The sequence below is a fragment of the Podarcis filfolensis genome (assembly GCF_964270895.1).
Source record: "Podarcis filfolensis genome assembly, chromosome: 5".
Lineage (NCBI taxonomy): Eukaryota > Metazoa > Chordata > Lepidosauria > Squamata > Lacertidae > Podarcis > Podarcis filfolensis.
The window spans coordinates 70,298,458-70,321,081 of NC_139608.1; the positions used below are offsets into that span (position 1 = coordinate 70,298,458).

General features: G+C 49.4%; 1 protein-coding gene across 1 annotated transcript; it reads right to left on the bottom strand.

Annotated features, from left to right (window-relative positions):
* Positions 1-541: 541 nt before the first annotated feature.
* On the bottom strand, positions 542-1,458 carry NEUROG3 (neurogenin 3). Its single transcript, XM_083614943.1, has one exon. It carries the CDS (start codon positions 1,390-1,392, stop codon positions 604-606), a length of 789 nt encoding a protein of 262 aa, XP_083471069.1. The 5' UTR covers positions 1,393-1,458; the 3' UTR covers positions 542-603.
* Positions 1,459-22,624: the final 21,166 nt, after the last annotated feature.

Sequence of the window (22,624 nt, forward strand, 5' to 3'; positions counted from 1 at the left end):
GACTTTGAGTTACACCCAGATTTTATGCTTATGGAGGCTGGGGGGGGGCATTCCTCCCCACCCCAATTCAGTGCTGTCATTTGAGCCCTAGAGAAAACGCAATTTCTCCCTTAACCTTTTATGCTAACTGGAGCAAGGCCACTGCATATGGCTGCTCCACAGTCTCTGGATGAGAAAACCACCCCATCTGGAAAGTCTCTGGCGCAGAGAGGGGAGTCCTCCTGGTGCCTCCGGATGCGGTCGCATTTCAGCTTCCATCATATTCACCCAGCGGAGCCAATGCTCAGGGATGATGGGAGTTGTAGTTCAACCGCATCTAGGAGGCTCCAGGTTCCCGATCCCTAGCTCTGAGGGCTATCATGTCTAATTTTCTTCCCAGCCCTGTCTTGGCTTCTCCAAAAAAAAATGGGGGGCGGGGTGCGTGGTCAGGAAAATTGCACAGACCAAGTGGAGGGAGCTCTCCCTCTTTAGACTGAGGCGAATCTAGTAGAGGAGAGAGCGTTCTCCTCTCCCGCTTGGGCGAGGAGCCGAGCGGCCGAGCCACCCCAGTTCATGGGCGCACGAAGTCCGTCGAGGAGGGGATCTCGGGCAAGACTAGGCAGCTCAGACGAAGTCCGGGAAGACCGCGCGCTCCGGGGGGCGCCTGAGTCGGAGAGGGCCGCCGCCGGGGGGCGCCTGGAAGGAGTCCGTGGGACTGAGGCTGCCCTCTTGCGAGCCGGGCGAGTCCAGCGAGGCGGCGTCCCACTGGCAGCAAGCGGGCCAGGCAGCCAGGCTGTCGCAGCCGGCGCCCAGCTGCTGGAAAGCGGGGCCCACCTCGGGGCCCGGCCCCGCACCGGCCAGATTCTGGTCGGCCAGGCGGAGGGTCTCGGTGAGCGCCCAGATGTAGTTGTGCGCGAAGCGCAGCGTCTCGATCTTGGTCAGCTTGGCGTCGTCGGGGAAGGTGGGCAGGACGCCTCGCAGCGCGTCCAGCGCCGAGTTCAGGTTGTGCATCCGGTTGCGCTCCCGGTCGTTGGCCTTCATGCGCCGGCTCCGCTTGGCCTTGCTGGGGCCCAGCCCCTCGCCCTTGCCGGGCCCTCGGCCCCGACGCCCTTTCGCCGGGCCGCCGCGCGCCGCCCGCGCGCCCACCTCGACCAGGAGCAGGCAGGGGCTGGGAGACGAAGGCAGGCTGCCGCCGGCGCCCAGCGAAGGGGAAGACGAGGCGAAGGAGGCGTCGTCGTCGGAGATCGCTGACGAGGGCGGCTCCCCCTCGCTGGTGGTCGAGGCTGGCGAAGAGGAGGCCGTCTTGGGAGACATCCTGCAAAGCAAGCGGAGAGAGCCGGGCGAGGGGGCCACGTTAGTGGCAAGGAGGCACCCGGAGAGATGGCGCAGGGTTGTGGGCGCGCGGTGGCGCATCCACGGGGGCGACCCTTTCCTGGGGAAATGGGTTGAGAAAGTGGGTGCGCTGCAAGCAGGGATCCCGGGAATCTAAAGGGAAGGTACCCTTGGGTGCTGCAGCTTCGATGCTTTGTGGGAGAAGAACTTAGATGTGCCCTCACGCAAGGCATTGAAATCATTAATCGATGGGCAAGTACCAACTTCTTCTTCTTCTTTGCACCCCCTTGGGAGAAATAAGCTGCTCTTTAAGCCCCCGAACCAGTTTGCAGCTCTTAAGAAGAAGAGGACTGCACGAGGAGAGGAAGCCTCTGGGCATATGCAAAGCGCCTTGACCTCTCTGCCCAGATCATCGACGGCTCCCGGCGCCTCTCCAGTGAGAGGCATTCAGCTCCGCAGAATCCACAGGGGGAATCTTCTTACCTGAGCCAGAGGCGACGATCTCGCTTTGGGAGCAGCCCACCTTGGAGCGCAAGGATAGCGCAAGGATAGCGCCTTCCCCGACGGCAGGAGAGTGGAGGCTGCAGGTCGGGCACACGACTGCCTCGGGGGCCCCTATATATAGGGCGCAGAGACAATGCAGGGTTTCCTGATCTGGGCAGCGTGTGGTGCTTTCTCTGTCCCGGGCCGTCCTCTCCTCCCTCTCCTCCCCGCCCCCCCCGTCCGGTTCACCCCCGCCACCTCGCCAAAGCGCGTCCAGCTTGGCACGCTTTATCTTATCAGGCCGGCTCGGAGCGTGCCTGTCTCGTTACCGCCCGCAAGAGGCCAATCAGAGAGGCGCCTCCGGGCTGAGCCACGCGAGCCCCTTGCACAGCTGGCGGCCCAACAAAGAACTTGGGGGGGGGGGAGATGCCCCTGTCGCCTCCTCAGCAGCAGCAGCTCCCCCGCAATAGAGACGCTTCACGGCAAGGTGCGTGTGCGCGCGGGCGCGCAAGCAGAAGCGCAAGATTGCCAAGCACTGATAGAGCTGCCGCCTTGATGGGGGGGGCGGGGGTTCAAAAGGAGAATGGCAGCAAAACTTCTTCAAATAAACTCCTAAAACACACGCGCCGCTTTTCTTTTCGGTACAGTTTGGTTTATTTTTACGTATTTATTTAATGGCATGTTAACCTTCCGTTTTTATGCGTTAGCCAAGAAGAGGTCTTTGGACTCTGGAATCTTTCCTCCCATGCTGCGCAATCCTAGACGTATCTACTCAGAAGTAAGGCCCACTGAATTGAGTGTGGCTTACTCCCAGGTAAGTGGATGGGTGTAGGATTGCTTTGCACGTGCAGCAATTAAGGTGGATTCTTGGAGGGGCTACAAGAGGGTTTGTGCGCAGTAGAAAATGCATCCTGCAAACTAAGGAATTCCTTGAGTACAGCATCCCCGTTTCCAGAACTAATATCTAGTCTGGGAAGCCCATGAAGGCAGTAGCCCCAGGGGGGCTAACCTGTGGTCCTCTGAGTATTTTGTCTGTTTTGAGAAAGAAAAGCCACTTAGAAACTAAAAAGGAAACAAAGCTTGGGGAAAATCTTTTTAAACCTATTCTCTGCCCCCAACGTTGCTTGCAAAACCACATCTAAAGTCATCTCTCCTTCTTCTTCGCAGCCACCCTGTGAAATAGGTGAAGCTGAGAAAGAGTTTACTAGATCAAGCGAGCCGAAAGATTTAGTGGAAATTTGAACTCGGGTCCTAGTCTGAAACTAATTTCTACGCAACATAGCTACATTTTCGGACCATCCCTCCAACAAAAGCATGATATGAGATTTTTCAGCATTTGAGGTGCTGATTAAAAAAAAAGAAAAGAAAATTGCAGAAGGCAGATTCAAACTAGATGTCAACTTAGTGAAAGCAGCTAGCCAAGCAGAATGGCACAATTGCAGGTTCTCATTGCCCCTGCACCTAGAGCCTCTGAATACTGCACACGGGGAAGGAGAAAGACAGAGCCATGAGCCATTGGACAGCAGCAGACAGCAGGTGTTCTGCACAGTAGCTTTTGAGTAAGGGCAGTTAATCTGAGATCCCTATATAAGGAAGGGCTACAACGCAGTAGCAGAGCGTATGTTTTGCATGCGTAAGGTCTCTGGTTCAATTCGTGGCGGCTCTAGGTAGGGCTGGGGGAAATGTTCCCATCTGAAACTCCTGAGAGTTGTCAGCCAAGGTTGACCAGTAACAAGCCAGACGAATCAACTTATCAGTTAAAGGCAGCTTCCTGTGTTTAGTTGAGAACTTTGGTTTAAAGCACCCGTATAGGTCATTTCTATGGTGTCAGTTCTGGGAGGGTGTTAGGGAGCCCGTGGTCCTAGGGTATTGTTTCACACTCTCATAAGCCCCAGGCAACTTGTGGTCAATGGTCAGGAGTTGTCCAATAACATCTGGAGGCACACAAGTTCTCTAGCAACTGGTGTAGCCGTCCTTTCCCAGGCACAGAAACAACTAGCTGTAGCACTGCTAATAGTCAATTAAAGGTAAAGGGATCCCTGACCGTTAGGTCCAGTCGCGGACAACTCTGGGGTTGCGGCGCTCATCTCGGTTTATTGGCCGAGGGGGCCGGCGTACAGCTTCCGGGTCATGTAGCCAGTATGACTAAGCCGCTTCTGGCGAACCAGAGCAGCACACGGAAACGCCATTTACCTTCCCGCCGGAGCGATACCTATTTATCTACTTGCACTTCGTGCTTTCAAACTGGTAGGTTGGCAGGAGCTGGGACCGAGCAATGGGAGCTCACCTTGTCTCGGGGATTCGAACCGCCAACCTGCTGATTGGCAAGCCCTAGGCTCTGTAATTTAGACCACAGCACCACCCGCATCCCTTAATAGTCAATTAACTAGCCTCAAAAGGAGAGCTCTCTTGCCTCCATTGCTTTTGGTTTTTTGCTGCAATTCTCCTGCTGCAAGGGAACAGGACATTTCACACACTCCACATAATACCCCAAATGCGGCTTCTCCCAAGTATTCCGACATTTTACTCGCTACATCAGAAGTCAGCTCTGCCACCAGTGGACTCTTGTAACGGTGTCTCTATGCAGAGTGCTAAAGCAAAGCTATGTGCAAGTAGCGGGAAACTCCCTAAGGCTACTACAGTAAATTCAGTGGGGTATAGAATTGTAGAGCTGGAAGGGACCCAAGGGTCATCTAGTCCAACCCCCTGCAATGCAGGCATCTCGGCTTGCTTATGAGTAACTTCACAATGGATCCAACAGACAGTGCATAGTGGAGAATGAGTCTCCGTTGTGCATCATTTAAAGGCTTGCTTGTTCTTTGACAAATGTCAGGTACTGTTCCAATGAAAAAAAATGCCACTTTCACCAACTTCTGTGTCTCTTCAGTCCTCTGGGATATTTGGACCCAGTGCAGTCCTGTGCCCATCATGTGTTCTGTAACTTGGAGCACCCAGCAGGCAAAAGTGGTTTCTATACTGTGTAAAAAGTTGTTTTAAAAGGAAGAATCTGGAAAGGTTTAAGAAAGGGAAGCCCTAGTTCTTGATTCCAGTTTGTATTTTCTGGCTGGCATCGATGCCCAGCTAGCTATAAACTACAAAGGAAACAGCCTTCCTTAAAACTTATTTATGTACTCAGCTGGTGCATAGTTCCAGTATCTGATTTATTTAATCCCTATCTTTCAGCTGCGTTTATTTTATTGCATTGAGATTTTATTATTTTAAATTTTGTAGCCCACTTCAAGACTCTTAGGGAGGCGGAACCAAAACCTCTTAGTATGGGAGTAATCCCAGCTCCCCTCACCCAGCCCACAGAATGGCAGTGCCACACATGGGGAGGGGGGAGGCAGATTACTGCACCAGCCTGAAGCTCATGGGGTGATTGGGCCTGAATCAGAACCAGTGTCATCATGAGAGCAAAGCAGTGATTGCTCGGATCTCTGGCCAGCTCAGTTCTGCTCCCCAGAAAGCTACATTTCAGGGTTTTCTGCTAGCAGGTGGTAGGGATTCTCCTGGCAGTCATTCTCCCTGCCTATTGGGCAAGTGGAAGGAGGGACTCCATACTAGTGGAGGTGATGACTGACAGAGGCCAACAGGGCTGGACAGAGGGACACCCACACCCAACTCAACCCCCAGCATGGAGCAAAGGGGGTCTTGACTGCCCTATACATAAGTAAATACAGATAGATAATAAAAAGTTGCATTGCCTTTTTTTAATGTTATATTTCTCCTTCCAGCACCTCCACACTCAGCATAGCTTAGACCAGTTTCCAGGCTAAATCCATGGTGATCAACCTCTTTCACTGCTGAAGTTAAGCAGCTGTAGATCAGGTCAGTACCTGGGTGAGTGACCACCTGGGGACTTTACAGACAATGCCTTGGGTTCCATGGCAGAGAAAGGGCATGATAAAAAGGTAAAGGTAAAGGACCCCTGACAGTTAAGTCCAGTCGCGAATAACTCTGGGGTTGCGGTGCTCATCTCGTTTTACTGGCCGAGGGAGCCGGCGTTTGTCCGCAGACAGTTTTTCCGGGTCATGTGGCCAGCATGACTAAGCTGCTTCTGGTGAAACCAGAGCAGCGCACAGAAAGGGCATGATATTTGTCCGCAAATAAATAAACTCTAAGACACATTTGGTGGCAATGTGGGAGAATGCATATTTTCTCTGTGGTGGAACTCAGCTCACAGAACTCACTAACCAAAAGCTTAGAGGAAGCCCCTCTTTGCCTGTGTTTTGCTGGGGACTGAAGACTTCTTTTCCGGAAAGCCTTTGGTTCTACTGCTGTTCTGTTGCTGCCCCATTTGTTAAGTGGGGCTCATTCCCAGGTAGGTGGGTAAAGTGTTGCTGTCTTTTATGGACTCTTTAGTGGGTGGGTGAAAAATGGAAAACATGAGATTTGTAGAACTGTGGGTTTGAGAGTGAAAAGGAGAGTTCTCTCTCTCTCCCTCTCCCTTAGTGTTAGAAACCTGGGGCAGGGGAGAGGTGTTCACTTAGCTATGTGCCAAACTCAAATCAGTTTTCACAGGGATATGAATTTGTTTATGGGATTTGCAAGTGCAAAAAGTGGCGATTGCCTTCGTTGGCTTGTGGGGAGAGTGGGGGGAAAGTCTGCACAAATTCAGGGAGGGCAGACCTCTCCATAGCCATGGTGGCTAAATGGAACCTCCCTGCACAGTGCCAGTCTATGTTTGAGTACCATCTAATGTAGAGGACAGACAACCAACCCGCCCCCGCCCCCACACCATCACTTGCATCCTCCACTTTTGAGTTTCTCAGAAGCATCTGACCAGCCACAGTGCTGCACTAGATAGCCCTTGCTCTGTCCAACCTTGCAGATCTTATGTTTATATCACTACCATACAAGGGTTGTCATTCATAACATTCCCCACCCCCCGCCACCCAATTGACCCTAAGGAAGAGGCCAGTTTTCTTGAGGAAAGAGGCCTTGGTTCCTTTCTCCCCTCCCCTCCCCTTTCCTCTGTACTGGTGTATTTGCTCCCTTTTTTTTTTTTAACAGTCTTTCCCTCTGACTTGTAAAAAGCAACCGCTAGATTGAGTTTTGCATAGACGGCCTGTTTTGAAAAAGCATTTGGCCAAACAAGGCAAACTGTCAGGAAGTGTTTAAAGTTACACACATAAGCCACAGAAGGGAACAAAGGCGTTGGCACCGAGCCATGTGCAAAAGATTCAACCAGAGACCCAAGGAGAGCGTGTCTGGGAGGACTGGAGACAATGGCACGCGGGAGCAACAGTTGGGCTTCCTTTGCGCACACCTGTTGCTGCCCGCGCAGAGGAAAGGACCTCCCTTCCCTCCATCAGAGAGGGGTAAGGAGTCGCTCCAAGGTCTCCTTCGCGCCCCAGAATGGCCAAATACCCCCACTAGGTGACCAAAAATTATTATTTTGGGGGGAGTCAGCACCGGGGATGCGGCTCTCCAAAGACTTCGCCATCCCAACCCTCCAGTAAAGTAAAAGCAAAAAAGGGAAGGGGAAAAGAAATTTCCTTTCTAAAGGGGAACTTGGAACTTTCGCCCCCGTGCTTAAAAATTAGAGAGGTTGGAGCTCTAAAAAGGCTGGGGTCCTTCAAAGAGACCTGGTGGTGGGAACTCTAAGGTCCAAATGTGATTTTCCTTTAAGAAAGTGGACCCGAGCAAAGGAAAAGGAGGAGGCACTTTTGTGCGCAAAAATTACCCGGGAAATTTACGCAAACAGTTGGAAAGCTCTGGGCACGTCTGTTTTCCCACCTCAGGGCGGGAAGGAGAAACTCTGAGGTGCCCTTTCCCATGCTTGGAGGAGTCTGCCGAGCTGGAATCGGAGTGGGGCTGAGATCTTTGTCAAGCCCCAAAGGGCGGATTTGGAGGCGTTTTCTGGGTTCCGTTTCACCTCACCAAAAACATTTCCTCACTGGCCGTTGGCTGCGGCAGCGAGAATCGCCGTTGGAATCTGTGTAAAAGATCCCTATGTGGAAAGCGGTGGTGCTGAAACAGCTCCTTTCCCAGAGCTGGAAGGGTGACCTCGGACAAGCTGCGGTTTGCTCCATGCGACAGGTAGCAAGGGGGCCCCCTGAGACCCCTTTTACGCACGGCTGTCTCCAAAAGCGCAGGGCAGAGGCGTCGGTGAACGCCAGCCTCGTGCATCTGTCGACCGCCGCTCGAGTCTCTTCTCTACCGGGATCTGAAAGACTTTCCCGTCTTTTCCCCCACAAGGAAAATTGGGGGCGGGGAGGAAGCGAGAGACTTTTCTCCCCTCTCGAATTTTGTGTGCCCTTTTTAGATTTGCGACGAGAGGAGGGAAAGGGGGGCGCGAGGGAAAACTGAATAGGCTCCTGGCAGATTTTTTTGCTTGCACACAAATGGATAACAAAAATCTGGTGAGCGAGTTACCAACCCCTTAGACTGCCCACTTCAAACGTCCTCCAGACAAAAGCTGAAGAGGGAAAAGAAAGCCCCACCTGGTCGCACTGTTTGCTAAAATAATAATAAATAGATTTCGTTTAATAAATAATGACAAGAGATTGTAAAGTGGAGTGCTTTGGGGAAACATTAATCATGAGGCGGGGGGCAGCCATCACCTGCTCAGGGAAACAAGGCAACTTTATTGTTAGATCACCTTCTCTCCCTCTCCCCAACCCCCCTTTGTGCCATTGCTTTCCCCGATAACTTCCCTCCAATTGCCACAATTGGCTGGTCGCTTCTGTTTACTCATAGTTAGCATAACAAGCGCAATATTACCACAAACGTGATAAAAATCGACCGGAGGTGGGGGGGCGCTGCCTTGGCTTCTTCCTCACACCTGTCCGGGCAGCTTGAATGCCTCGCTGGCATTAAATGGCCATCCCAGTTGGGGCCCTTCTGGCGTTTACATTGGCCTTCCTTCTGCTACTTTATAACAGGTTTACTGCAATTCCCTATCGCCCCGTCCTATTTGTCTTATTTTATTGAAACCATATGGTAACCAGAGGAGCCAAGCACCCCACCTTTTCGCCTGCCAGGCGTCGGCGAAGGCTTAGTGCAATCTGGGCCTCCCCCTCCCCTTTCTCCTCTTGCAGGCTGCCGCGGCCAACTGGCGCGCTGTTTGGTTTGAGGAGGGCTCGTGGAGATAACAGGGCCGTCTGGCTTCCCTTTCCCACACAAACTGTGTCAATACAATCTTAGGCACGCACACACACAAACACACAATCCATTAAAGGAGAGAGAGAGAGAATAACTGGCACCGGGTTCATCCGCATCCCTGAAAAGAAGGCATTCCCCCATTATTATTTTTGGAGAGGTGAGAGGGCGACCATATGTCCCCATCTGAGGTAACCCAAGACGCACGTGGAACACTTGGGAAAGGAAATAGACCCCCCCCAACAACCCCACACACAAAATGAACCCAGACAAGGGAAAGGGGTTAGTCCAAGTGGCCGGAGCTTTGTGCTGACACGTTCTCCCCCGCTTCCCTCTATACACAGAGAGAGACACACAAGATCTCCCCATTCAGCGGCGGACAAACGAAGCTTTGAGAGGAGCTGAGCTGCGCTCAATGTCGGGGAAAGGTACAAGGGCGCAGCGCAACACCTGTTGCGCCCTCCAAGACTTCTCAGCGCCCTGCTCGCTCATTCTCTTTCCCCGCCCCAAGCCAGGAGGAAACTGGCGAGGAGGAGGTGGGGGAGACCATTAGCTGGAAACCGTGATTTGTGAGGCCATATGTTGAGCCGCCACATATGGATGCTCTTCAGAAGGCACACAGAAGGAACAGCTGCCGCTCCTGACATACCTACCCAGAAGAGATAACTGGGGAGCCACCTCTTGGCGTCCTCCGCTCTCTCACACACACGCAACCGGTTGACAAACGAGAACCCCGCTAATATGGCTGAGAACAAGGCCTCGATTGCGAGGGAAGGGCTTCCTTGTCCAGTTCGACAGATGCTCTTTATTTCCCCCTCCGCTCCATTTCCCCCCTTCCCCAGTTTAACTCATCCGCCAGGCGGTTTTGCTTGGAGCGCAACCGCCGGGCGCAAAAGTGGAGAGGTGGCTCTCTTCCCGCCATCGAAAGGGGGCAGCGAAACCATCTCTAGAGCCAGGAGGGAGGAGGCAGCTCCCTCTGCAAGACCCCCACCACCCTTCCCAAGAGGAGAGGCGCCTTCAGTCTGTCAGGAACGGAGACGTTCTGCTGGAAATCGGTGCGCTCTCACTTGTTGAGTTCGTGTGGGGTCTGATGAGGCTTCTGGAAAGAAAGCGCTTTGCGGGGACGGGATCCCAGGCCAGGTCTTGTTCGGAGATGGATAGTTCTTTGACTCAAGCTCAGGCCCTCCATCAACAACCCGCTACCGTTCTCATTCTCCATCCAGAAACACAGTGGGAGGAACTGGCCTCTGGTGCAGTTTGGTCAGGTATCACCGGGGCTGAGAACACCTTTTTCCTGTCCCAGGGACACATTCTGGTCTAGACAACCTTGGCAGGGGGACGGAGGTGGTTGAATGCCAGTGGAGGGAGAGACTAGAGGCCAAAGTGGCTGGAGTAATGACTACCCCTTTGTTCAGGGACCTAATTTCGACATGCACTTTCTTACTTCTCTCTGTCCTGCACCCAAGCAAGCAAGAAACAGTATGGGATACTGTTGCAGTATGGGATACATTGCAGCTAAATACTCTCAAAGGGTGTGCAAAGCAATGGAGAGTTTGTTCTGGGGGAGTCCCCAGGGCCAGAAAGAGAGAACTGAAAGGCCACATTTGGTCCCCAGACCTGAAGTTCTCCATCCTTATTGTTACATCTGGCCTTAATGGTCTTATGGCTCTTTAGTGCATCACGTCACTTCCTCCAAAATGTGGTAAACTCGGGTGGCTGTGTTTGGGGACCCTCCTTCTCAGCCTTCAGAGTGAGGCCCTGGACTTCTGCCCTAAAGCACCACATGCTGACCATGTATTATAGCATTGGTGGAGGTGAGAAAGTGACAGCCCTGATTTTGTCTGGATTTCTGTGCCTTTATCTGTGTAGACTTGGATCCCCCTTGGAACCAACAGTATCATAACGGGCAGCTTAAAAAGTGATGGAATATGAGACCCAGGGTTGCACCTCATGGGGGAGGGTCCTGGTTTGCAAATATGGCCAGTGAATGGCTTTCTTCTGTTAGCAATGCTGGAGCAGAGGACTTGTATTGAAATCAAGAGCAAACACGCTGCCAAAAACAAAACAAAGCAAGGTTAGAAATGGACCACCAGTTCTGGAGCATGATGGAGGCAGGGACCCAATTAGGTAAACTGGAGTTTCGCTGTTGTTGGTCAGTCTCCTTGCTGGGCTTCCTGCAAAAGTCTTGGAAAGGAAGGAAGAGGATCACCCAGCTTCTTGGGGAAGATACTTGGCGAGCTCAGGAGGGGGTACTGAAGTTCTCACCAAGCAATCCAGAGAAAATGGTGAAGGAAATTGTGTTTTGTTCAATGGCACTCTGAGAACAGGGATGGGGAACCTGTCTCATTCCACCTGTAGTTGGACCCCATCTCCCATCAGTGCCAGACAGCATGGCCAATGTCACGGGTGCTTCCCAGCCAATGAATGTGCATGGTAGAGAGCTAACTCTTTATCATCAGAGATAACAGTTACAGTCGCTTCCACAGCTCTGGAGACCATCACACACTAATCTGGCATCTAGGCATCTATTCCCAGGTCTGCACTCTATAGAGCAGTTGCAACAACTGGGGACCACTCCCCCTCCACCAGCTTATGTACCTTCCCCCGACGGGTTGTCCAAACATAGCTGGGAACTGCACCTGTATGAAAGATGCTGTTTCTGCTCTACCTGCTTCAATTCTGTCCTGGTTCTGGGAGTGGTGTGGGAGAGGGTGGGGAAGCACCCAGTCCATTTGCCTGGGCTGCCTTGTCATCCTCTTCTTCCAGCTCTAGAGCTCCCCCCCACCTCTGATTCTTGCCTCCTGGCTGGTACAGGTCCCCACAGGCCACTGCCCTCCTCTCCTGAGCCAATAGTCAGGGATGATGGGAGTTGTGGTCCATCAACAACTAGAGGGCCACACATTCCCCAACCTTGCCTTAGAAGAACCTGGAAAATGATGGAGAAGTTCCAGAAACAGTTCCTATAATGGTGCAAAACACCTTCCATCTTTCTAAAGAAACATCCAGTTGTTAATCTGAAAAAACGGATAGGAAACTTCCTAAGGAAATAGGGAACAAGCACCATTATCTGATCACAACAAGTGATGAATTTTGGCACTCTGGAAAATTGTTCTGCATTAAGTGCACCAGGTTAATTCTTTTTCTATTCCCCCGTGCAACAACCATCAGACCTGACCAATTTAAAACCCTGTTTGTTGTATCTAGGTTTGGAGTTGGTTGTGTTCAGTGATTTGGTTTGAAATCAATTTGTTGGATTATGGTTTTTTTAAATATAAAATAATCCTTAAGCTAATGTGGGGAGGATTGAACCAGAAAACACACACACACACACACACACACACACACACACACAGTGTCTCAGTCTTCTAGTTCTGTGAGGATTTATTAGAAACACTTCTCATTCAAATTGGTGCCACCACTGTTTATGGTATGAGGAGAGGAGGGGCAGCACCTGAAGCAGTCTAATGCAAAATGCCAATGCAGAGATGAAGAATGATGCTTGCAAATTTGCAAGTCAAATTAGAGGGTTTCTTGCCTTGGACAAAGACTCATATTTGACTTTGTATCTTTCTCATCCCTGTGCACTTTGGCTGTACACACAGAAGAGCTTCTCTGCTGTGAGGCATGCTAATGGCACGCATGCACGCACGCATGTGCGCACGCATGCACATGTCATCTCCGCAGTCCCTCAAAATCAACAGAAGGAAAGAAGCATCCATTAGTCCTCCTCTGGACAAAAGCACTCCAACCCTACTACCTTGTCTGAAGTATCAACTAGGTTGCAGCAGCAAAGGCCCCAGACCCACATGCAACCTGGAGAGGGAAGCCAAATGAGCCAAAGACTTTACCATGCACCTTATGTTCCTTGAACATAAGTAATTCTTTCTCATATATAGATATATATAGGCAGTTCACATACAGATGTTTAAAAATAAATACAGCCGTGAACTGACTCACTGTGGAGCAGCAAGCAGCAGGTGCAAGCTATCTGAGCAGTGAGCACTTGAGATTGCAACAGCAGCAGCACAGTTCATTAGCTGGGACCCAGTTCTGCCTCCCCTTTGGAGCTTCATCCCAGTGCATATCAGACAAGTATCTTCTCTCTTGCCATTTGAGCCAAAGACGTCGCTTTTTCAGCAAGCCTTCAGAAAACTTTATCACAGTTTGTGTCTACTCTACGATGGATTCTAATTTTTTTCATGGATGTTCTGCTTTTGTTTTAAACTGTTTTTTATATTTATGACTTTTACAATTATATATATATATATATGCAGTTGTTTTTATTGTTTTTTTGACATATGTACCGGTTTACTATGTGAGGAAGTGAGGTCAGCAACCCTAACAGGGAAAGAAAGTCAGCACAGGTCAGCACAAGGGCAGGAGGTTTGGTGGTCCTTCTCTCTAGATAGCCTTTCTTTCTTAAATAGATTTTATTAAAGATTTCCTTGGTTTACAAAAGTACGTGCATTGCCTCTTTTTTCAGGTTGTAAAGTCTTTTCTACTGATCGGTTGCATTTGAAATGAGACATTAGTGTTGTATACAGTGGTACCTTGGGTTACATACGCTTCAGGTTACAGACTCCACTAACCCAGAAATATTACCTCGGCTTAAGAACTTTGCTTCAGGATGAGAACAGAAATCGTGCTCTGGCAGTGCAGCGGCAGCGGGAGGCCCCATTAGCTAAAGTGGTGCTTCAGGTTAAGAACAGTTTCAGGTTAAGAACGGACCTCTGGAACGAATTAAGTACTTAACCCGAGGTACCACTGTACAGTATAAGGGTGGGGAAGAAGAGGGGGGGAAGGTGGTGTTGGTGAGACTCATATTCTCTTATATAGTGTACATGTGGGGTTTTGCATCAGTGTCTACTTGTTAGGTCCTCTTCCTATTCACTTATTTCATTTCCTTGGTAGGGAGAGGGATTGGGGGGACAGTGTGTAGTTGGTTATCTGTTGTTGGCTGCAGTGTGGTTTGTTTGCATTTGGGGGGGGAGGGATTGTTGGGGCAGCTTTAGGCACAGTGGCTTATCCAACTCTGTAGCCTCCCACTCTATATCTGGAAAGCTGTTGGATTCAGGGCTTGTCACAGTTTGAGACCTGAAAGAGCACCCATTACCATCTTAGTCTCAGACCCATGAGGTTCTTCTTCAGGTGCTCCCCGCCCCGCCCCCCACCACCCGAGTGAAATAGCATTATTATTATTATTATTATTATTATTATTATTATTATTATTATTATTAAATTTGTACCACCCTGTTGCCATAGGTCTCAGGGGGCTACCCAACATAAAATTACACTATAAAATATGAATGGGGAGAGCAGGGCCGGATTTAGATGAAGAGAGGCCCTAGGCTACCCCCACCCTCACGTCTAGAAGAAAATGGAAGAGTGTTATAAACAAAACTGAGTGAAGCCAAGGATGATGACAGGTATTTAAAATTCTACAATTCACAATTTCTCCTCTAAAGGACCTAAGATGTTATTGTTAAATACCTGGTGATTTTTAAAAATGCGTAAAATTAACACTGAGAAACCTTTGCAATAAGTGAACTTTGTAAACCTTTTGTGGAATAAGCGTTATTTTTTAGGAAAATAAAGTTGTAATGTTATTATTAAAAAAAACCACCTTGAGTTTACAATTTATATTGCCTGGGAAGTGTAAACAATATGATCATGATCACCTGACAGTGTGGCACTTTTAGAATCTACTTCATGTTGCCATTAAAATAATAATTAAAATAAAATGTCAGTTTTAAAATACGGTACATATTAAGAAGTAAACTACAACCATCAAATACAGTAAGGCTAAAATGTATATTTTCTAGCCTTCCTCATAGCAAAATCATCCAAAACTTCATCAAAACTTGTTTGTCTAAGTTTGTCACTTTCAAAGTACAGACACAGGACTACTCCTCCTTTCACAGATATTTTGTGGCCATTTGCAACTGTAGCTGCTTCTGATGAGTTATCATTTAACTCTTTGGGGGGGAAATTAGCATCACACATCATGTGCATGGAAGTTGCCGAATCAATTAATCAACTAGTAGGTTTGCTCAAGTGTGTTGCAGGTAGAAATACTGTTTGTAATGAAGTGAGAGCAGTAGTTTACTTGCTCGAATTAACAGATAAGAAAGTTTTGAGAATTTACATGCTAGATTAAAATTGATTACCGTATTTTTCCCTCTATTACACGCAGATTTTTTCTCCTAAAAAGTAAGGGGAAATGTCTGTGCGTGTTATAGAGCGAATGTGTGGTCCCTGGAGCTGAGAAGCGTGAGTGAAGGCAAAAAGCAGGCAAATATCAAATCGTCCGGAGAAGGGAGGAAAGAGGAAGCTGCGGCTTTCCTGCATTCTGCCTCAGGGTCTTACTGCCCACCCGCTTCTGTTTCCTTACTGTGTTTGCTCAGACGGAACAAAGAGCAGAGAAAACCCCTCCCCTCCAGGCAAGCAGAGTGGAAAACAGATTCCTCTCCGTGCGTCTGGGACTCGAAGGCAACATGCAGGTTGGGGGGGGGGAGAGAGAGAGCTGGTTGGCTTGTGGGGGGGGGGGACTTTTGCCTTCCTTTCCTCCCTCCGGTAAAACCCCTCTCCTGCATTCTTAGCCAGCTGCTTCTCTGCACACCCCTCTCCTTGTCGCTTCTATGTTTTTCCTTCCCTCCCTACTTAAAACGTGGTTCCAATCACGGATCCACATGGATCCTCAGGATCTTTGCATTGAGTCACCCCAAATTCACCATCAGATCACATAGCAATGATCTGATGCAAAAACAGGGCTGCAATGCTGCAAAAACATGGTTACAAAGCACGGATCCACATGGATCCTCAGGATCTTTGCATTGGGTCACCCCAAATTCACCATCAGATCACATAGCATGTCCATGGCTACAGCCTGCACCAAAAAAATCATGCACCCACTGTTTCCTGGGGCTGCAATGGTGCAAAAACGTGGTTACAAAGCATGGATCCACATGGATCCTCAGGATCTTTGCATTGGGTCACCCCAAATTCACCCTCAGATCACATAGCATGTCCATGGCTACAGCCTGCACCAAAAAAATCACGCACCCACTGTTGCCTGGGGCTGCAATGGTGCAAAAACGTGGTTACAAAGCATGGATCCACATGGATCCTCGGGATCTTTGCATTGGGCTACCCCAAACTCACCGTCAAATCACATGTCTGTGGCCGCAGCATGAAGCACAAAAATGATACATCCACTGTTTCATTCAGAATTTTTTTTTCTTGTTTTCCTCCTCTAAAAACTATGTGCGTGTTATGGTCAGGTGCGTGTTATCGAGCGAAAAATACGGTAATTCATTGAGAAGGGGCTTGTAAGAAAAACACTGGGGCCTAATTTGAATAGTAGAGTGCCTGGTATTTGGTGGGCCAAATCACTCATCAGGAGAGCTATGAGATTCAGGTGAGGGTCAGATGCCTTGCCAATCCCAGCAGGTATATAACAGGAAGACTGGCCTGGCCAGCCCTGGCCGCCAGAAGGGATACAATTTACGAGCTTTCTCCGTTATCTGCACAGCAGAGCATGTTCAGTCAACAGTGCAAAGGCTGAGCTGAAGTGTTCCCTGCTGGTTACCTGTTTCAGCAATAGGGGTTGCTGTTTGGTAGTACCCAATTGGTTAGCTGTCAGATTCTAGAGTTCCCTATTGGTGGCTCTCAGGTTATTCACAAAATACAGAGTCTATTCATAAAACACAGTGTTCATTCATAAAGCAGTAACATAAATCTCCATTGGTACATATTGAGTGTATATTTCAGCGGTCGAACGTACAGGTTTATGGCCGTGCTGTAGTGAAGAAGAAGAGTTTGGATTTGATATCCCACTATATCACTACCCTAAGGAGTCTCAAAGCGGCTAACAATTTCCTTTCCCTTCCTCCCCACAACAAACACACTGTGAGGTGACTGAGGCTGAGACTTCAGAGAAGTGTGGCTAGCCCAAGGTCACCCAGCAGCTGCATGTGGAGGAGCAGGGACGCGAACCCGGTTCACCAGATTACGAGTCCACTGCTCTTAACCACTACACTACAGTGGTTATGTGACTGTGAATAAAAGGTGACTGGGCTCATCGTCTTGGGGTTTGGGGGGGGGAGGTGACAAAACTGATTTCCAATAAGTGACATCCCCCTTTATTTCCATAACAAGTCATTGAGTCTGTACTCTGAATAGTGACACCAGGGACCTAGAAGATGCAGGGCTTGTCAGTCCAACCCCATCAGGTCTCATCAGGGCTGACCTTAAGGCAATTGGAGCAATTTGGCCAAATTGGACCCCGTGGGCCACTCCTAATGGGGCCCCTGCACCAGGGCAATCTAGATGGATTTTATTTATATCTATAAGGTTTTGCAGACTTTGGCTGTGAACTGGGGCCCTACACAAAAAAAAAAAAAAAAAATCAGGTTGGGCCCCACTGCTTCCAGTTGGGCCCCACTGGCTAACCCTGAGTCTCATAGTTGCCCTGCCCGAGTTGCCCTGCCCTTGCATGAAGTCTTGAGTTTGCAATTTTGGGAGAGAGGAGATTGCCTGCTGGGGAATGGGCAGGTTGACGAGGCCCACAAGATTTAGAGGCCCAAGTTGCCCTTCTCTTTCATGAAGTCTTGGGTTTGCAGTTTTGGGAGAGGGGAGACTGCCCACTAGGGAGCGGGTGGGCTGGCAAAGCCCCCTAGATTTACAGTCCCTAAGCTTTTGCCTATACATAAATCCAGCACTTGGGGAGAGAGCCTTTGTGGCATTGCCCCCTCCCCTGTTTTTATGGAATTCCATCCCAAGAGAGGCTGGCCTGGGCACCTGCAGTGCTATCCCTTCAGCCTCGGGCAACAATATTTGGATTCTCCCAGACGTTTGAGTTTTAACTCTGCTGTCTTTAATTTCTTGCTTATTTGGTGGCTGATGTTATTTCTTTATTGTGTTATGCACTGCCTTGGGAATCATTGGCTGAAGGGTAGTTTACAAATATATAAAAACAAACCAAAATTAAAATTTACATGCACATAGCAAATTATTGGCATTGCTACACTGGTGCAAATAGCTGAATAACATGGGATGCTCGCTGAATATTGAATTATGAACCACGGATATCAGTAAATGTCTGGGGGGGGGGAATATATTCTTTTTCAGTTCTTTGTGAAATTACATCTCTCTGGAATTCTCCTATTTGAATCCAGATTTTCGTCAATTTAGTTAGCTTCCTTCAGCGTTGGGAATTTCAGTTTGGGTTACAAAACCATAGCATTTGTAGACACCCAAAATCATAGCCTTGGAAAGATTATTGTCCAGTTGTCCCTTCCTTAGTATCAGGTATCATTATCCACCATGCTACCCCAGAACAACGTATGCAGTTCAGATCACAGCCTGTCATAAGCAGAGAGCAGATGCTTGTGCCGCCCATAAGGTGCCTGCAGAGCAAAGGTGTCATGAACTGGCAGGATGATGGGGGGGGAGGAGGAAGAGGTTTGCGGCAAGGGGCGTGGCCAAGGCTGGGACACACCAGGGCAAGCTGGGGATAGGAGTACAGGGTGACAGAGGGTGGCAAAGGGATGGGGGTCAGTGCACAGGAACCAGAGCAACAGGACCCATCACCAGAGCCAGAGGAACCCCTGTCCCCATGAACACGGTGGGCTCTGAGGTGTAGGGAGCAATTCCAGGAGGCAGAGGCAGGCAAGGGCCCGCGGCCCAGCTCCCTGGGTGGCCAGGTGGGACTCATTAGCTCTGGGTTGTGATTCCTCAACTGGAGTAGGCTTGGAGCAGGTGAGAGTCACCTGCCTCATCAAGCCCAGATGCTGCAATCAGCAGGCAAAGTACAAAAGGGAAGCAGAGCTGAGGTGCTGTGTCTGCTCAGCTGCCCATGATTGGTCCATGGCTGGGATCCTGCAGGATCTCTGTGGGACTGTTCTTTGGTTTTTGACTCTGGACGTGTGGATTGGCAACTTGGCATACTGACTTGCCGCCAGGTAGGCCAGGGGTTCAGGGGATTGTGTGTGTGTTTGCAAAGAGGGCTACAAAATAAAGGAGGGCGAAGATATAGAAATAGGGATGATCCATGTGCAACAGAGAGTTGAGAAAAGTAAGGAGGAGGGGGAAAGAAAAAGGGATTGAAGGTTGTCCACAAAAGAACGTGAGTCTTGGGCTGAAAAAGGTTATCTATCCCTGATGTATTTATGGGATTGTGCTGCATGGCACCAGTCCACAAATGATTTCCTCTGTCACCTTGCTGTTATGTCAGGGGCACTGACTATAGGGACTCAGCCAGACTGGTAAAGAAAAAGCGATTTATATGCGTTGTATATGCGATATAACATTGTGCCACCAGATGGCAATGTGTTTTCTCTACAATGGTACATCAGGTTAAGAACTTAATTTGTTCCAGAGGTCCGTTCTTAACCTGAAACTGTTCTTAACCTGAGGTACCACTTTAGCTAATGGGGTCTCCTGCTGCCGCTGCGCCGCCAGAGCACGATTTCTGTTCTCATCCTGAAGCAAAGTTCTTAACCCGAGGTACTATTTCTGGGTTAGCAGAGTCTGTAACCTGAAACATCTGTAACCTGAAGTGTCTGTAACCCGAGGTACCACTGTGCTTGTTTTCCCTGTTTAAATTTACAATGCTTTAAACTGAAACACTTCTTTGTGTTTAGATCCAGCCTTGGAAAATATTTTTCAGCTGAGGGCCACATTGTCTCATGAGCAACCTTCCAGGGGTCGCTTGTCAGTGGTGGGTGGGGAAAGAGGCAAAAGTGGGAGGAGCAACAGGTGTGATGCTTTCCTGTCTACAATAGGCAACATTCCAGCCACACAAAGCTGTACATTCCCCTCTCTATCCATGCAAACAAGGGACATTGTTACAGTTTGGGAACACTTCCAGTAGGCCAAGGCACTCAAGGGTGCATGGAGCAGAACCAGGGAGCTCTGGAGCCTGGGAAGAAGGGCTGTGGCTTGGGAAAAGTCCAGAGAGGCCTTCAGAGCCGTATTTGGCCCTCTGGCTGAGGTACCCCACCCCTATGAGATAGTACAAGTGGCTGAGGGGCTGCAGATGCAACACCTGTTAATCATCCCATAAACAGTACATCTGAATAACTGTTCGTGCGCATTTGCTGAAGGTGTCCTGTATTGACATTCAGCAGGTCACCCTTGGTGACCTCAGGGGTGGAGAACCTGTGGACCTCCACAAATATGGTTGGATTACTACTGAGCCCAACCCAAAGCATTTTGCTCCAAAAGGTGGAATGTCCCCCGCTTCATGTACAGAAGATGGCTAGACAGCACTTGACTCCTATTTCAATACTGGCAGTGAGAATCTTCCACTGCAATTGAGGGCAGCAGGCTCATTCAGGGAGGGACATAAAGCAGGCTGCAGGGCACAAAACAGCTCTGTCTACTCTGCACCCCTCAGCGTTTGCTGCCTGAGGCAGCTGCCTCATGGTAGGGCTGTCTCGGGCTCCTCTCCCCAAGTTGAGGTTTATAGCACCCAAAGCCTGCTGAGGTTTTTTTCCCCCAGCAGCTCAGGTATAATATCCCACATGCCTATTTTCGCTCCCTGACATTAAAAAAAAGGTAACAAAACATTAAATGCCCAAACATTTGGTGCCTACTGTGGCGCTGTGGGTTAAACCACAGAGCCTAGGACTTGCCAATCAGAAGATTGGCGGTTCGAATCCCCGCAACAGGGTGAGCTCCCGTTGCTCGGTCCCTGCTCCTGCCAACCTAGCAGTTTGAAAGCACATCAAAGTGCAAGTAGATAAATAGGTACCGCTCTGGCGGGAAGGTAAACGGTGTTTCTGTGCACTGCTCTGGTTCGCCAGAAGCGGCTTAGTCATGCTGGCCACATGACTCGGAAGCTGCCGGCTCCCTCGGCCAATAAAGCGAGATGAGCGCCGCAAACCCAGAGTCTGCCACGACTGGACCTAATCATCAGGGGTCCCTTTACCTTTACCTTTACCTACCCCAGAATCAACTTCCTGAGGCTGTTGCTTCATGAGAGAGCTAACCCAAGACTCGACTCCCATCACTTAAGATTATTGGCCATGCTGGCTGGGGCTGATAGTAGAGTCCAACGACATTTGGAAAGTCACAGGCTCTCCACCCCAGCTCTAGAAGCACCTCAGTGGGAACTGCTGCACAGAAGATGTGAAATTTATCCAATGCAGAGAGACAATCGTATCCACAAGTTAAGTTTAGGTAGAAGATCAGTGGCAAGATCAACCCATTCATACAGAAATGATCATTAATCAAAAGAGAAGTGGCCCATTTGTTTCCAATGTAACCAATGGAGAGAGAGGTGAGATATGCAAAGCTCCCCTTTTTGTCTCAGTTGCTTGCCGCAAGCTGAAACAATGTGGTTTGCCTCCGAAAAGCAGGTTTAAAATATGTCCTTTCCTTACCCGACTCTTTCTCTCTCCATCTCCCACTTTGTGTACACACACACACACACACACACACACACGGTTAGAAAGATCTATGGTGTTTTTAAAAAGGGAAATAATTAATTACTCAGCTAACTTGAAAATGCTTTGGAATAATCAGTCACTAATTCACTGAATAGGAAAAGCTGCAAAGGATTGTTATAAAAACGCCGCCAGTTGCATTCTGGCACAGTAAATCTTCGACCCTTTTTTAAGAGTGCCCTTTGTGTGTACAGCCCAAAGAAAGCGTAGGAGAAAACAGTGCCGTCTACAGAGAGAAAGGTCTCTGGGGTCTTCCTGGGCAACCTACACACATGCCTGGGGGTTAGCTAGCAACTGGGCCTGCACATAACCACCCTGTAATAAAGCAACAACAGAATAAATGCTCAAAAGAAAGACCGCCCGTAGCCCGACTAGCATGCAACTTTTGTGCAAGCAAATCAGGATGGATGTTGAACAAACAGGTCATTTGGAGTCTGTCTAAAGTAGGAGTAAGGGACCTGTAGCACAGATTTTGCTGGACTGCAACTCGAATCATCCCTGACCATTGGCTATGCTGTCTGGTGCTGATAGGAGTCGCAGTGCAAAAACATCTGGAGTGTACAGATTCCCTATCCGTGGTCTAAAGGAAGAAGAAAAGAACAGGATGTGCAAAGTGACCTGGGGAAAGTGGGGATCTAGAAGGAACTGTGGATGAAACTGTGATAATGCAGACGGAAGACAGTATCAGCATGTGGTTTGTAGAGAGGAAAGGATGGATTGTAGAGACCTGTGCAGTAGGCAAATGGGAAATAAGTGCCATGACCGAAGAGTGTCAAATAGCCCGGCGGTGGTACAGAGAAAGATAGTGCCAGAGAGTGCAGGGGGTGAAAAGGTTACTAAATTACTACTGCCCGTAAAGGTAAAGGGACCCCTGACCATGAGGTCCAGTCGTAGCCGACTCTGGGGTTGCGGAGCTCATCTCGCTTTATTGGCCGAGGGAGCCGGTGTACAGCTTCCGGGTCATGTGGCCAGCAAGACTAAGCCGTTTCTGGCAAATCAGAGCAGCATATGAAAACGCCGTTTATCTTCCCGCCAGAGCAGTACCTATTTATCTACTTGCACTTTGACATGCTTTCGAACTGCTAGGTTGGCAGGAGCTGGAACCGAGCAACGGGAGCTCACCCCGTCGCGGGGATTCCGATCGGCAAGTCCTAGGCTCTGTGGTTTAACCCACAGCGCCACCCGCATCCCTACTACTGCCCATGAGCAAGTGTAAATCAGCTACTTTGTATGCCAGCTAGTGGTTTTGTTGGTGTCCAGAAGTCATAAACACGTCT

Coding starts and splice junctions, on each gene's coding strand:
- NEUROG3 (XM_083614943.1), bottom strand. CDS start 1,392: ATGCGCCACCGCGCGCCCACAACCCTGCGCCATCTCTCCGGGTGCCTC.